Source organism: Thrips palmi, unplaced genomic scaffold (assembly GCF_012932325.1).
Source record: "Thrips palmi isolate BJ-2018 unplaced genomic scaffold, TpBJ-2018v1 HiC_scaffold_11, whole genome shotgun sequence".
NCBI lineage: Eukaryota > Metazoa > Arthropoda > Insecta > Thysanoptera > Thripidae > Thrips > Thrips palmi.
The window spans coordinates 9,370,378-9,386,061 of NW_023144622.1; the positions used below are offsets into that span (position 1 = coordinate 9,370,378).

The 15,684-nt window shown below is 46.4% G+C and overlaps 2 protein-coding genes across 4 annotated transcripts in view; both read left to right on the plus strand.

The window, feature by feature from the left end:
• LOC117639459 (gastric triacylglycerol lipase-like) overlaps positions 1-15,684 on the plus strand; it is a 114,715-nt gene that overhangs the window by 59,467 nt on the left and 39,564 nt on the right. The gene's annotated exons all lie outside the window — the stretch shown is intronic.
• LOC117639467 (protein claret segregational-like) lies at positions 5,158-5,900 on the plus strand. Its single transcript, XM_034375148.1, has 3 exons — positions 5,158-5,447; positions 5,533-5,624; positions 5,710-5,900. The coding sequence occupies exons 1-3, from the start codon at positions 5,342-5,344 to the stop codon at positions 5,857-5,859; spliced, it is 348 nt and encodes a 115-aa protein (XP_034231039.1). The 5' UTR covers positions 5,158-5,341; the 3' UTR covers positions 5,860-5,900.

A 15,684-nucleotide genomic window follows, 5' to 3' on the forward strand; every position in this document is an offset into this window, starting at 1 on the left:
AGTTAGGGGTGCGCAACCCCCGAGCTTTAGGGTTGAAATGTGCCCGCCGCGCTTTCCCTGCGTACAGCACGGCCAGAGGCATCGGCCGCAACCCGCTTGGCTGCAATTTTCGCGTGAAGACACAGTTTACCGACCAAAATGTTCAAATTTCACAAAAAGCCACCCCTAAGTTTGGGCCCCTCTGGAGGGTGAACGAGTTGAGCCAGGACGGTGGGGGCCGCGGAATCTGAAGCGCGGACGCTTCATTACCAGACCCTCAAAAACTCGGAACTTTCCAATCGCGCGTTCACTGCCAAATCGTTGCGGAATTTCATATCGAACGAACGGAACGGCATGGACACGCAAGCTGCGGCTCCCGGAGGTAGGCAGCCCATCGTACACCGTGTGTCCCCCTCCTCGCTTTCCCCTTCAATTTCAGCAATTCCCGAGTATTGGCGCCGCTTTTAATGGATCGTAGCAATTATTCTCTCGCAAAACGCCGCAAAACGATGAAATTGAAGGGGAAAGCGAGGAGGGGGACACACGGTGTACGATGGGCTGCCTACCTCCGGGAGCCGCAGCTTGCGTGTCCATGCCGTTCCGTTCGTTCGATATGAAATTCCGCAACGATTTGGCAGTGAACGCGCGATTGGAAAGTTCCGAGTTTTTGAGGGTCTGGTAATGAAGCGTCCGCGCTTCAGATTCCACGGCCCCCCGTCGTGAGCTCAACTCGTTCACCCTCCAGAGGGGCCCAAACTTAGGGGTGGCTTTTTGTGAAATTTGAACATTTTGGTCGGTAAACTGTGTCTTCACGCGAAAATTGCAGCCAAGCGGGTTGCGGCCGGTGCCTCTGGCCATGCTGTACGCAGGGAAAGCGCGGCGGGCACATTTCAACCCTTAAGCTCGGGGGTTGCGCACCCCTAATTTTACCACCCCTGTTCACGCCAGGGGGTAGCTTTCGAAACGGGGTCTTTTCGGCATTGATCCTGTCCACCCAAGGACGGATTATGGTGAATTTCATCGCCGTCCAATGATCGGTAGTGCTTCATGTCAGAAGGGGTTGAAAACAAACAATCTGTTGCGCCCCTCCAAGGGGTGGCTATGGGACTCTTTGAACTGGGGTGGACTTTCCCTGCATCAGAGGAGTCCAGAGAAGGACGTGTGCGCAATTTCAGAGCTGTCGGTTAAAAACTCTGGATTTTAGAGGGAGGTGGGGGTTGTAGGGGGTGGGTTCGTCGGAGAGGGCTGGCGGGGGTTGCGTTTTGTAGAGGGTGTCAAGACGAAGCGCCCTGAGTGGTTTTTAAATTTTTCGAACCCACCGCGACCCCTGTAGACCCTTCAAAAGTTGCGGTTTTCGGCACTACCCCCTTAACGGGGGTGAAACCACCCCTAAACATCAATCTTCGCAAATGCAACTTCCCATGCGTCAAGAGGACCCTTCAAAGCTGCCCGTCACGAAGTTTCGTTAAGATCGGACAAAAACTAAGGTATTTACGGCCAGCTCAAAAAAACGTTCCTTTAATTTTGTCCACGAGTGTAGCACCAAATGAGGCCAAATGGCAGCGTTTTGGTGCCGTTGTACATGTTTAACATCACCGAGCGCAGCATAATACCGAGAAGTCTGCGACGTGTTAACCACCTGGATTCTGAAACTAACAAATTAACGCTGGCCTAGCGCCATTAACCACACTCCTAACTCATAGGGCAGTTCGTGACAAAATTAATACCCAACTAGTCCGATTTGTGTTCAACCCCAGTAACTAACGGGAGGGGGGGGGGGGGGGGGGGCAGCAGTCGCTTCGCGACCCTGACGTCACATGACGCTTCTCATACTACCAACCGCGCAACATGAAAATTCAGCTGGCCCCGCCTGCCGTTGCGGTCCTCGGGGATGTGGTGTCGTTGAGTTGGTATCAGTGCCATAACAAAGTGGACGAAGGAATAGAGGGAAGGTTAGGTTCAATATATCAAGGAAGAGACTGGTGACAGTGAATTAAAGTGAGGAACAAACTATGTTGCTGGTGATGTTGAGTTTAAGCCTGGTCGCTCAATGGCAAGACATGGAATTTCTCATGCTTAATATCCCCTTAATTTTTTCCGCCAGTGTATGAGGCTACTTCGTGCCTAGAAAACATTGTGAGAGGTTTTGAAAAGTTTGGTTCTAGAGGAAAGACTCATTTAATTAACTGACCATGCCCTTGTCTTCATGGCACAGGGACTGAATACAAAGTGGGTCCTGCCCGTAGCATTTTATATAGTTTCCAAAACGTTTCCCAGAACTATGCTTTCAATACTTCTCAAGGACGGAATTACTTCTCTCTCCAATTTGGGCTTTAATGTCGTAGCCAGTATTTCTGACCAAGGTCCCACTAACAGAGGGGCAATTGCTGACCTCAAGGCAGAGAGTGGTGATAGTGTCTTATTGGCATGGGTGCTCAGGGTCGATCCCTATCACCCAAGACCAAAAAAATTGGAATCTGAGATGAGTCATTTTAGGGGTCCGATGGTCTCACAAAGAATGGGCCGGGGATGGTGTGCCAGATAACAAAACTCGTGCAAGTTCGATTAGTGCAGGAATAGCATCAGTTTTCCACTCCAAGGGCTGAAAAAATATTACAGCGGAAGACCTGTCAAACTGCATGGCGTGCCTCTCAAGTGAATATAAACAAAAATACGATTTGCTTAGACTGACCGGAACAAACAAGGAGGAGGCTGTAAATTGGCCTGGCCCTATTATGATTTTTCTTTCCACAATCGCTCTCTCTCTCTCTCATCGCCCTCCTCATCTGAAACATAAATCATTTATGAATGCACATCAACTTTTATGATTAGGGAGGAAAGTGTGATTCTAGAGCCGCAAAAGCTGTTAAGTTTTGGATCTCTTTGGTCAATATTCTGTTTCTAAAGTGACCTCTAATCATGGTTTTCCCCTTTGTTCGCAGACCAGGTAAGCATCATGAAGTAGATCCCCGTTGGTTAGCTCTACGTGCCGCTCCCCTGCCGACGCCCTGGTTGGCCCAGCCCGGGTCCTGGATCCTCCCCCCACCAAGGCCTCGCCTCGCGTTGCTGGCCGCGGCAGTGCGCCCGGCGGACGTCGTTTGGGTCATCGCTCCTTGGCATTAACCTCGCTGCCAGGCCGCCATCGGGTCCCCCGCCCCGTCTCGCACGCAGAACTTGACGCACTAGACTAAGCCTTTTGTGTTACAGCACCGGCAGCCGCTGGGCAACCTGCCACAGGACCCCGCGCAGCCGGCCGTGCAGCAGGTGGGGCCGCCCCTCGAGCAGCAAGTGCCGTAACAAGTGGTGAGTCACTAGTGTACTGTTGTGTCTGTGGGTGGTGGGTGAGGGTTAGAGGGGACGAGAGCAGGGTTGCCACAAATATGAAATTTTCATTTTCCCTGACTTCGAGACCAATATTTTATGTATTTCCCTGACTTTTTCGGATACTTTTTCCAGCAGTTGGGTATATGAAGTGATGAGTTTATCGAACGAAGTAGGTGTCTAGGGTCATTTGTGCCACTTATTTCCGTTTTTCCCTGACTTCATTTCATTTTCCCTGACTTTTCCCTGACCATTTTCAGATTAACTGACTTTTCCAGGTTTTCAAAGTCTTCCAAACTTGTGGCAACCCTGGAGAAGAGTACAGCATCATCCAAAAACGAACGCATTCCAGCTCATCTCCATCTTCCGCCCGTCTCCATCCATCGCATCCCTCGCACATGCGTTCTTTCGTGCCGAATGTTTGTCAATTCGTGGGTGAGCCCCGTTTTCCTCCCTGGCCAATCCTTCAGTCCAGTTGGATTAGAGTCTTTCTAAGTTAGAGTCTTGGATTAGAGTCTTTCTATGATTCACTGTAGGGCTTGTACAATAGTCATGGTGCTGACGACAGTCGCCTCTGAACTTCATAGCGGGCTAGTGTTCTAAGGAAAGTTTCAGGATTTTGCTGCAGTCAATCTTTTAAAATTTGAATTTTGCTGTTAACTTGGATGTCTCTTTAATATTGTGATAATTGTATTTTTGGTAAGGGAGGGTGGGGCACCTAGTGACACTTTTTGGATTTTGGCACTCACTCCGATACTGTGCGAGGAATGAATCTGCTTACACTTCAAAAGGTTGCTATGATCCTTCCTTGATCGCAAAAACATGTTATGGAGTTTTGACAACACCTATTTCTATTATTGCCTGAGCGATAGCGAAGCCTGTTACTCCAGTGGGGTTGAAAAATTTTTCCTGTCTGTCTGTGTGTCTGTCTGTGTGTGTACACTACTCCTCCTGAACGGCTCGACCGATCTGGCTGAGATTTTGCAGGCTTATGAGGTATGTCCTTGGCTCGGCACACGCGAAATTTCACCATCCTAGCTCAACTGGTTCAGTTTTTATAGCCGAAAAACATCTTAAAAACGGCGAAAAATCGAGTTTTCTGCAGGCAGATCACTTCTGTCTTGAAGAAAGGGGTGTCTGGGGGGCGGAGCTCCCCAACCTCGACAAGTTAAAAAGTGACAAGGGTCAAGATCGTGTTATCTGTAGATTAAGCAACTCTTTCTAGAATTAAGGGAGGTCTGGGGGGCGGAGCCCCACAGCATGCAACACGTAAGAAGTAACCGACGATGGACAAGCCAATGTCTGCCGAAGGCAGGCTAGCGCCGCAGGCCAAGGTAGGTACGCCAGGCGCGGATTGGAGGAACAGGCCGCGAGACATCGCGAAGCCTGTTACGACAAGACGCGGTCTGGCGTAAACCTACCTTGTATTAAAAGTGTCCTTCAATCCTCCTTGACCAGGGCTGGAAAATTAGCATGTCCTTCTCAGAAGTTTACAACAATAAGTTCATGATTTGTCGACTCCTAATGCTACTAAATGTAGCAAGCCATCAGTAAGTTTTTGAATATTCATCATGGCCATAATTTCCTTTATGCTTCTTTACTGATTACTGTTATTTTTGAAGGTTTCCGAGATATCATCTAAATTAGAATTTCAAAAGCATTTGAAAATTGCTCTAAAAACTAGGACAACTTGTGCTACCTCACGAAATGAATATTCCTCGAGATCCCACTTCATCATAGACGTAGAGCTACACGTACATAAGGATGGTTCTTCCTCCATGCCATGTATGAATATTGCTTTTAATTTTCTTGCGACAGACTCAAGTTGAAACTCTTCAGGACCAAGTGCTAATTTTGAAAGTAAGTGGCTTTTATATCGTGCTTTCAGACTATTTCGTTTGAGTTACACATCTAAAATTTACGTCTTGATGTTTACAGCAAGAAACGTCTTCGGTAAGAGAGCAAATCCTTGATTTGAGAGTAAGTATCTTATTTAAAATGTTCTTTTAAGAATGTTTGTAAATAAAGGGTTCTGATTGTAATGAATCTGTTGCAGGGCAACATCCGAGTAGTGTGCCGTTTGAAACCGACAGCTATGGGAATACCAGATCTGAAGTACGATGAGGAAACCGTTTCCATCAGAACTGGTTTGTACAAGGAGTGTTCCTTTTCCTTTCATGAGTCATCGGAACTTAGTGTAATGATTTGCCTTAATTTTGTTTTTTATATCAGATAAAGGTGACAAACTCTTCAGGTTTCAACGTGTTTTTGGACCAGAGACAACTCAGGATATGATGTTTAGTGCTTCAAAGCATATGATTCAGGTAAAAGGATTGGAAGATATAAGCATATCTGTGTCGCTGTTACAGTAAAGTTGAGACTAACTGTGTTTTCTATTTTTGTGTCTAGTCAGCCATTGAGGGATCACAAATTATGATTTTTACGTACGGGGCTACAGGCTCAGGAAAAACCCACACCTTGTTTGGTGCTGGGGACGGTGTGGTGCCACGATCATTAGATTTAATTTTCGAACAACAACAAATAGTAAGCTTTTTTTAAATTTTTTTTATAAAATTGCTTTCTGTAATATTTAAATCAAAAGTGTCCTTTAATCCTCTTTGACCAGGGCTGGAAAATTAGCGTGTCCTTCGCAGAAGTTTATAACAATAAGTTACAGGATTTGTCAACGCCTAATGCCACGAAATGTATCAAGCCATCAGTAAGTTTTTGAATATTCATCATGGCCATAATTTTCTTTATGCTTCTTTACTGATTACTGTTATTTCTGAACGTTTCCGAGATATCATCTAAAGCAGAATTTCAAAAACATTTGAAAATTGCTCTTAAAAACAGGAAAACTTGTGCTACCTCAAGAAATGAACATTCCTCGAGATCCCACTTCATCATGGACGTAGAGATACAAGTACATAAGGATGGTTCTTCCTCCAGAGGTGGGTTGCTTACACATTGAAAATATTGTCTGTTTTCAAGAAATTTTTCAGTAATTAAAATTTTTTTCAGGTGTCATTACTTTTGTGGACCTGGCTGGGTCAGAACCCCCGACAGTCATGGAAGGACCTTCCCACCATACAGGGCACATCAACAACTCCCTGAGTGTTCTGGGTAGAGTGCTCAGGGCACTTTCTGTAAAAAAAGAAAAAGGTAAATGAACTTTGCTAGAAAAAAACAGTTAAACAATTGTAAAATTATTTTCGTATCCGTATATGAATTTTTAAAATTCTTTTTGTCACAGAATGTTTTGGTTCCATACCATGATTGCTGAGCGACAGCGAAGGCCGTTACTCCATTGGGGTTCAAAAGTTTTGTCTGTCTGTCTGTTTGTCTGCGCGCGTGTGTGTGTGTGTGCACTACTCCTCCTGAACGGCTCGGCCGATCCGGCTGAGATTTTGCAGGGTTATTAGGTATGTCCTTGGCTCGCCACACACCAAAATTCAGCTTTCTATCTCAATACATTCGGTCATATTAGCCAAAAAACACTTAAAAACCGGCAGAAAAAAGATAACTTTTTAGGTACTTTTAACTTTTTGTCAAGTTTCACATCGTTTCTTATGTTTTGGAGGCTGCTGATGACGAAAATAGAACCCGTTCGGACCCCCAACCGAGAGTTGAATCCCATTGGTGTAGATTTTGATGACCAAATGCTATTTTTTGAGGGGATCACGCCCATTTCTACGGTCTGCCTAGGAAAGCAGCCTGCCGAGGGCAGGTTACCGCAGCAGGCCAAAGTAGGTGTATACGCCAGGCGTGGATGGTCGAAACTGGCGCAGCATCGCGAAGCCTGTTACGACCAGACACGGTCTGGCGTACACCTACCTTGTTTACACAGCTTCCCGCAGACCTCTGCACTTGTCACTTGGTGCCCCGGGCTGGGGCACCAAGTGACAAGTCATTGGCTTAGCGATAGCGAAGCCTGTTACTCCAGTGCGGTTGAGAAGTTTTGTCTGTCTGTGTGTCTGTCAGTCTGCGTGTGTGTGTATACTACTCCTTCTGAACGGCTCGGCCGATCTGGCTGGCTGAGATTTTGCAGGCTTATTAGGTATGGTCTTGGCTCGGCACACGCGAAATTTCACCATCCTAGCTTTACTGGTTCAGTTTTTATAGCCGAAAAACACCTAAAAAACGGCGAAAAATCGAGTTTTCTGTCGGTAGACCTCTCCTGTCTGGATGAAAGGGGGGTCTGGGGGGCGGAGCCCCCCAGCCTCGACAAGTTGAAAAGTTACAAGGGTCAAGATCACGTAATTTGTAGATGAAGCACCTCTATCTAGAATGAAGGGGGGTCCAGCATGCAACAGTTCAGGAATAACTGATGATGTACAACCATTGTCTGCCGAAGGCAGCCTAGCGCCGCAGGCCAAGTTAGGTACGCCAGGCGCGGAATGGAGGAACAGGCAGCGAGACATCGCGAAGCCTGTTACGACAAGACGCGGTCTGGCGTAAACCTACCTTGTATAACTCACACTACCAGCATAGATCGACGCTCCAGCTTATTGAAAATTATACGTTTTAGGCTCTTTAAGCTTTCTTAGTATCAAACCATTCTGAACGGCGCCATTTTTTCGCAAGACACTGCATTTTACTACATTGCCAATCAAATTCAATGTTTTACGAAATTGGCGTCCAAAGTACTCTCATGTATGTTTCGTTGTGTGACAATCGGTAACAATTTACTTCGCGGTTGCCAAATCGATGTTTTGAAACGTTTAAATCGTTGAAATACGGTAAATAGAGTGTGTCTGCACTACCTCCCCCGGGGGCTCTTTATCGTTTAAAATTTGATATCAAGGAAATGAAATCATATGTGTGAGCTGGTTCAGCGAAAACAACTTACTATTATTGATTAAAAGTGTCAGAATGATCGGCAGTGCCGTTTACTGGAAGAATAGCGAGAAAACATTTTGTAAAAAAGTCATAAAATCTGTGATTTTGGGTAATTGGCTGAGCGATGGCGAAGCCTGTTACTCCAGTGCGGTTGAAAAGTTTTTTCTGTCTGTCTGTGTGTCTGTGTGTGTACACTACTCCTCCTGAACGGCTCGGCCGATCTGGCTGAGATTTTGCGGGCTTATTGGTAGTTCTTGGCTCCGCACACGCAAAATTTTCACCACCTAGCTCAAGTGGTTCAGTTTTTATAGCCGAAAAACACCTAAAAAACGGCGAAAAATCGAGTTTTCTGCAGGCAGATCACTTCTGTCTAGAAGAAAGGGGGGTCTGGGGACGCAGCCCCCCAGCCCCGCCAAGTTAGACAGTTACAAGGGTCAAGATCGTGTTATATGTAGATGAAGCAACTCTATCTAGAATGAAGGGAGGTTTGGGCCCCCCAGCATGCAAAAAGGGTAGAAGTCCGACGACAGAAAGCCATTGCCTGCCGAAGGCAGGCTAGCGCCGCAGGCCAAGGTGGGTACGCCGGGCGCGGATTGGAGGAACAGGCAGCGAGACATCGCGAAGCCTGTTACGACAAGACGCGGTCTGGCGTCAACCTACCTTGTTGTTGGGAATGTATCTAAGATTACGGTTCCAATATGATGTTCTGAATATTTTATATAAAATGTATTGTTTTAGATTTAAGTTTTCTCGTAAGCTTCTACTGTTGTTCCAGGTGGTCAAGAAAATGCAGCTGCTGCTGGTACTGTCCAAGGCCGAGGATTTTCTGCTGCTGGCTGTCCAAATCCAAGGCACCTGCCCAGGACCTTCTGCTGCAGATCCCTTTGGTGCTTCTCAGTACGCTCCTGTTGGTCAGTTCGCCCCCGAGCCCTCTGGTGCTGCTCAGTACGCTCCTGCTGTTCAGTTCGCCCCTGGATCCTGTGGTGCTTCTCAGTACGCTCCTGCTGTTCAGTACGCTCCGGGACCCTCTGGTGCTGCTCAGTACGCTCCTGCTGTTCAGTTTGCCTCTGGATCCAGTGGGGCTTCTCAGTACGCTCCGGGACCCTCTGGTGCTGCTCAGTACGCCCCCGGACCCTCTGGTGCTGTGCCGTGCGCACCTAGATATTCTGCTGGTACTGAACAGTACGGTGTATTGCCTTCTGCCAGTGCTGGGTCCGGTGTGCAAGGACAGCATACTCTAGGCGACCATCAGGGAAATGCCATATGACTACTATACCATTGCACCCAGGACAGTAAGTTCACTGCATTATCACTTGTAGTTCAAGTAGTTATCGCACCTTGGCAATGCAATACATGATTTGTTTCAGAGCTCGTTAAATATTGAAATTTTAAAAGTGAATGGTCTTGCATTGTGATATTTGGATGCTCAGTTTAGGGAATGGTATTACCGTATTTGATGATTCGTAAGTTGTCACACATTGAGAAACTGTCACTCTTTTCTCAGTTTAATACGTTTTCCACGTTCCTATTTTGAACGTGACCGGTCAGGCAGACTCTCTTTTAGCGCTCTAGGTGACATACGTCTCACCATCTTGGAATATCTGCATTTTGCAATGTGTGTGGTTTGACAGGGATCATGTCTAAATACAACTGTTATGTTCCAGGCCCCCAAGCTGCAGCCTCTGCAACTATTCCGTGGCAGTGCCGAAGTGGCGATGCGACGGTCCAGTAGAAGGGCACTCCTGCCAAGATTGTGTGGGAAGGTGTCCCCTATCAGCGTGCTAACTGTCTAGAAATTTAAGACTGTTTTCGTATGTTTGAGCCCTGTGGTCACATGCCGTATTGCCTCTAATAAGTAAAGGAGATTGCAAAGGCCATTATCGACGTGTATGGGGCCTCTGGACAATGCTAGGCCCCAAGTCAGGACTGTGGAGGTAAAAAAGTGGTGAGCACGCCAGTGATAAGTTAATGGTTGGTCAGTTTTTCTCCTGCCTCTTTTGGCTGTTTTTTGGCTGCGGCTCCGCCCGCCGCCCCGCCGTCACTCTTGCAGTCATCCTTGGCTGCATCGGTGTGTTCTCGCTGCCCCGTGCCGCTACGCTGTTTTAGTCGTTCTACGTTCTATACGTCCTACGTTGTTCTACGTTCTACACGTTCATGCTGTTTACCAATTGGTTTTTAGTTCTTTGGAATTTTTACAACTACAGTTGCTTCACTGGGACTTCGTTGAGGTGAGTGTCTAGTGTTTGTGAAGTGTGTTAGGGTGCGCCGTGGCGCCGTGGGATCCGTAGGGCCCCGCCGGCCTGCCCCATTCGCTTGTTCTATTGTTTCGAGGGTCGACAACTCTCATATTACCTATTACCTTATATTACCCTACCCTATATTACCCTATATTACCCTATATTACCTCCATATTACCACAATGTGACCACACATTTATGTGATTTGCTTGTTTTTAACCTAATCTAACGTTTAACTTGCCGTATTGAACCATGGTATCAAGGTGTTAAAGCTTTTGGGCTTCTCATTGCGACAGGAAGAAGTTCGGATTTCATGTCCGTGCTGAACCTGACACGAAGCTACGCGCCACACTTTTGTCAGATTGGTTGCATCGGGTTGCATACCTTTCATCTGACAGGGGGCTCTAGCATGAAACGAGGGTGGGGTCTGCATAATACTAAAATTCTGGCCGGAACTCATGATTTCAGCCTTAGTCAAGGATACTATGTCACGTTTTCATGTTCTTTTATCATATATTACCGTTATTTTATTTCCGTATATTACCTTATATCACCCTATATTACTTAAATTACCGGTAATATATACTACCTCGTACACGGCTCGAGGTAGTTGTCGACCCCTCGTATTGTTTCCTATTTTGTTTTTGATCATTTAATAATTTGGCGTCCAGAATCATGGAGCTTTCAGCACGGGACAGCTTAGTTTGGTCCACATTTTTATTGTCATTTGTGAATTTTGTTTAGGCTTCATAAACGATAAGGTCTTTATGTCATTTGTGTTACTGTGTTTTACTGAATTTTTCCATTACAACTGAAGACATAACCAAATATCTTGAGAAAGTTCCGTTCTTTCATTGACTGAGCGATAGAGAAGCCTGTTACTCCAGTGGGGTTTAGTAGCCGAAAAACACTTAAGAAACGGCGAAAAATCGAGTTTTCTGCAGGCAGATCACTACTGTCTTGAGGATAGGGGGGTCCCAGCCTGCAAGTGAAAAAGTTACAAGGGGCAAGACCGAGTTATCTGCAGATGAAGAAACTCTATCTAGAGTGAAGGGGGCCCCCCAGCACGCAACAAGTTGGAAAAATCGACGACGGACAAGCCATTGCCTGCCGAAGGCAGGCTAGCGCCGCAGGCCAAGGTAGGTACGCCAGGCGCGGATTGGAGAAACAGGCAGCGAGACATCGCGAAGCCTGTTACGACAAGGCGCGGTCTGGCGTAAACCTACCTTATTTAGTTTTTACCGTTTGTCTTTATGAGGTATCTTTTAAAAGTCATCGTTATCAAAAAAGGGGGTAACCCCCTTAAAAGTGTACAGCGACGAGACTTCCCCCTCAAATCACTACAAATCCAAAGGTCACACTTTTCGCCACTCTATAGAGGTGAAACATAAAACTCGCTAAGTGAAAGTCTCATCAATATTTGGTCAGACAAATAGGGTAAACTATACAGTTCGACGTGTCCTAATACGTAGCATGGGGTATTTCAACGAATCCCTGGACCGGAAGTCAAAGAACAAAAGTAAGAACCGAAACCACTTCTGCGCATGCGCAGACGCTGCCTCACAGTGGAGGGGGGACGTCTGCGCATGCGCAGAAGCCGTTTTGGTTCTAACTTTGGTTCTTTGACTTCGGTCCAGGGATTCCTTAAAATACCCTATTGTCCTAACTGTCAGAGCAGATCCAAGACAATCCTTATTGTGAGAGCAGATTGAGAACTATCCTACCGGCAGAGGTACCTAAAAGTTTACATTACGTACCTTCACTGCAAATCAGAGAATCTCAATATATCTGAAAAACAATGTCCACCTATTTACATAAGGATGAAATTTTGTAACAAGCTGTTGGGAGAGTAATGTTATGAAGTATATTGGCGTGACGGACTTAGAGAAAACACCGCTTTTCCCGTGATGTGCAGTTGGGATTGTCCTGAATTGACACGAAAAGTGAGTGTCTTGGATCTGCTGACAGTTAGGATTGTCTTGAGTCGACCCTGGCAGTCAGGATTATTCTATTAGGACGCTTCAAGTTATCAGCAGGGGTACAGTTATCGTCATCTCGGCGAATAATTGGGTCCTGCTCTGCAAGTAGGCTTCCGTTAGTGATGCGGTCAATGCAGGTCGCTGGAGACACCTTCAAGGCATGCAGAAGGGTCATTCCAGGAGTGATTAGCCACCTTTTGCATGACCATCTCCGATGTCGCCCATATTTTGCCCAAATGTTGTCCCTAGTAAGGGAAGGTTCTGTGCGAAATTTCACCGCTGTAGCTCCATATTTTTAAAAATGGCAGCCTCCTAAAGTTTTGAAATTACTAAAAGTTTTAAGTTTTACTAAAAAGTGAAAATTGGCCACAGATCGGGCAATAATAGTGATAAATGGGTGCGGTAAAGTTTTCTTGACGTAATTTTGGACAAGGAATCCGAATGTGCCGGTATGGGGGTCCTAGGTCAACTCCAAACCCCTGTTTTTGGCGAAAAACCCCTAAAAATCGCCTATTTTTGACCTGATTGCAAAATCGACGCCATCCAAACATGACTGTTTCTGTGGTGCAAATGGTAGCCCGGACAAGGACTTTAATATTCCGAGCCCCAAAGTTGTGGTACCGGCCTTCGTTTAGGCGCTACAGGCCCACAAAGATAGCAAAAAACTCAAAAAAGTACATTTTTCGGACTTTTTTTGCTTATCTTAAAAATATTTTTTGAGGCCAAAAGCCATCATAAAACATAAAAATGACATTAAAACTCAATAAAGCAAGAGGTACACTTGTCTGTTAAAATGTAAAATGTCTTGATTACCTTCGTCGCCATAACTAGTGCAAGCACCAACTTGTGTGGCGGGGATCGAGTGCAGATGCACTGTCCATTCAGAATCTGCACAAATCAAAACAATACTTATGTACCTTCACAGACACCCAATCCCAACACAAACTTCATTTTAAAAAAAACTAACCTGGATCCATAACTTCCGGGGAAAAATCGGACTAGGGCTACGCAAAGAGTCAAGCTGCATGAACCACCACGACTGACTCACTATGACTCACTCACAGATGTAAAAAAACACGCCTCACGCCTCGACAGACCGGCGTCGACCCAAGGAGGGGGATGAAGGAACGAAAGGAGGAGGAGAGAGGAGAGGGGAGGGGAAGAAGGGAAGGTGCGGGGTGGATGGGCCCAACGCGAGACTGGGAAAAAAGTATAGGAATCTCAGCACCGCCTGAAAGCGAATGGTAGGCAACACCTCAGCGCCTCAGGACAGCCGGGCAACCCTACCTGCCAGGCGCTAGTGGCACGCGGGGCCCGGGGTGGCTGCAATCGCCATCTGTGGGCCTCTAGCGGCAACCTTCCAGTGGGGGGCCCTTTACAGACAAGTGTACCTCTTGCTTTATTGATTTTAAAATGTCATTTTATGTTTTATGATGGTTTTTTGGCCTCAGAAAACATTTTTAAGATGAGCAAAAAAAGTACGAAAAAAGTACTTTTTTGAGTTGTTTCTATCTTTGTGGGGCCCGTAGCGCCTAAACGAGGGCCAGACCACAAATTTGGGCTCGGAAATTAAAGTCCTTGTCCAGGGCTACCTTTGCACCACAGAAACAGTCATGTTTAGATTGGCGTCGAGTTTTGCAACCAGGTCAAAAATAGGCGATTTTTAGGTTTTTTCGCCAAAAACATGGGTTTGGAGTTGACCTAGAACCCCCATACCGGCAAATTCGGATTCCTTGTCCAAATTACGTCAAGAAACTTTACCGCACCCATTTATCACTATTATTGCCCGATCTGTGGCCAATTTTTTACTTTTTTAAAAAAAAACTTTTAGTAATTTCAAAACTTTAGGAGGCTGCCATTTCTAAACTACTGAGCTACAGCGGTGAAATTTCGCACAGAACCTTCCCTTACTAAGGCCAACATTTGGGCAAAATATGGGCGACATCGGAGATGGTCATGCAAAAGGTGGCTAATCACTCCTGGAATGACCCAGAATCGCGTTTGATTCAGCATGTCAGCCAACAGAGGTGCAGAATAGGGCCGTTTCGGCCGCCCCTTCGTATCTTATGGTATTTGTAAGTTAAGTTGGCACTTCCGCTGGTCACTTGATCGGTCACTACTTCTGATTGGCTCTCGATGTTTGAGCGTGTTCTTGTTTCCTTCAACGTCAGTGAACATGTCAAATCTTGTGGAACAATAAATCAATCTGGTCTCTGGCTTTCGACTGTGAACTACGTAGTTTCCATTACTTTACATCAAGCCCTGAACTGGACCCGGACGACACTATATCCTCTATAAAAGACTTCTTGGTTCAATAGAATCTTTCGTTTAATTCGTGAGTGTGGGCCGAGAAAAAACTATTCTCTTTGCCAGGTACTTTCTCCCCATCTATTGAAGATGGCCAACTGTGCTTGGTGCACAAAAATTTCACTCGCTTGTCCTCAACCGGGGGTGCCGATAACTGCACCCCAGAAATCACCCCATACACGGTTGTGAGCAGTTCTCGCGAAATGGTTAATTTTGGGCCCTGAAACTTTTTGAAAAAAAGTTCAATTGAAACCGGGTTTTTGCATTTATCTTGTTAAGAACATCACTAGGGATCATGGATTCATCGGGGCGAGCTATCACCCCAATAATATAGGAAATATCGAAATTTTTAAATTTTTTTTGCCGTCCACGGAAATTACACAGCCTCAGAAACTGTCCACGGAAATTACATTTTAATGGGCCCTTAGAATAGGTGCGATACGAACGCAAACGCCTAGCAGTTTAGGCAGCTCCCTGCACATCTGTGCATTCTGGTTCCATGTTGCGTACCTCACAATAAAATTTCGGGCTAGACCACAATTTGATCGTATGCCGTTTCGGGCCCGACACATGCCCGCGTGCACTGCCAAACGGGACACGGCCGTCCTTACTGGGGTGCCACGTTATACTCGCGGAGAAGAACCTCGTGCGGCTACAAGGTCCCACTCGTAGTGTGACCAGTATGTGACGAGGTGTACATTCCGCCGCCCCATGGGGGGGGGGGCACCCTAGTACAGCCTCTTAGAGCAGGACTGGGTCCGGTGTCCACCTCTCCCGGCTTAATTCCCTTGTCTCGGGAACAACTGTGAATTCATTTTCTTCTGACCACGGTTGCATAGTGTTTACCTCCCAGGCGGTACCTCTCACACTTGGCAAATGATGGGCCCTAGAGTGGACAACGGAGGAAAGTTTCTCTTGATCAGTTCCTGCGTGTCTATGTTCGGAAGATATTAAATAATGGGTGCGATCAGTTGAGGAAAAGTTGATCGGCGGGTCGAGACAGCGGCCCGCTCGCGGTGCGG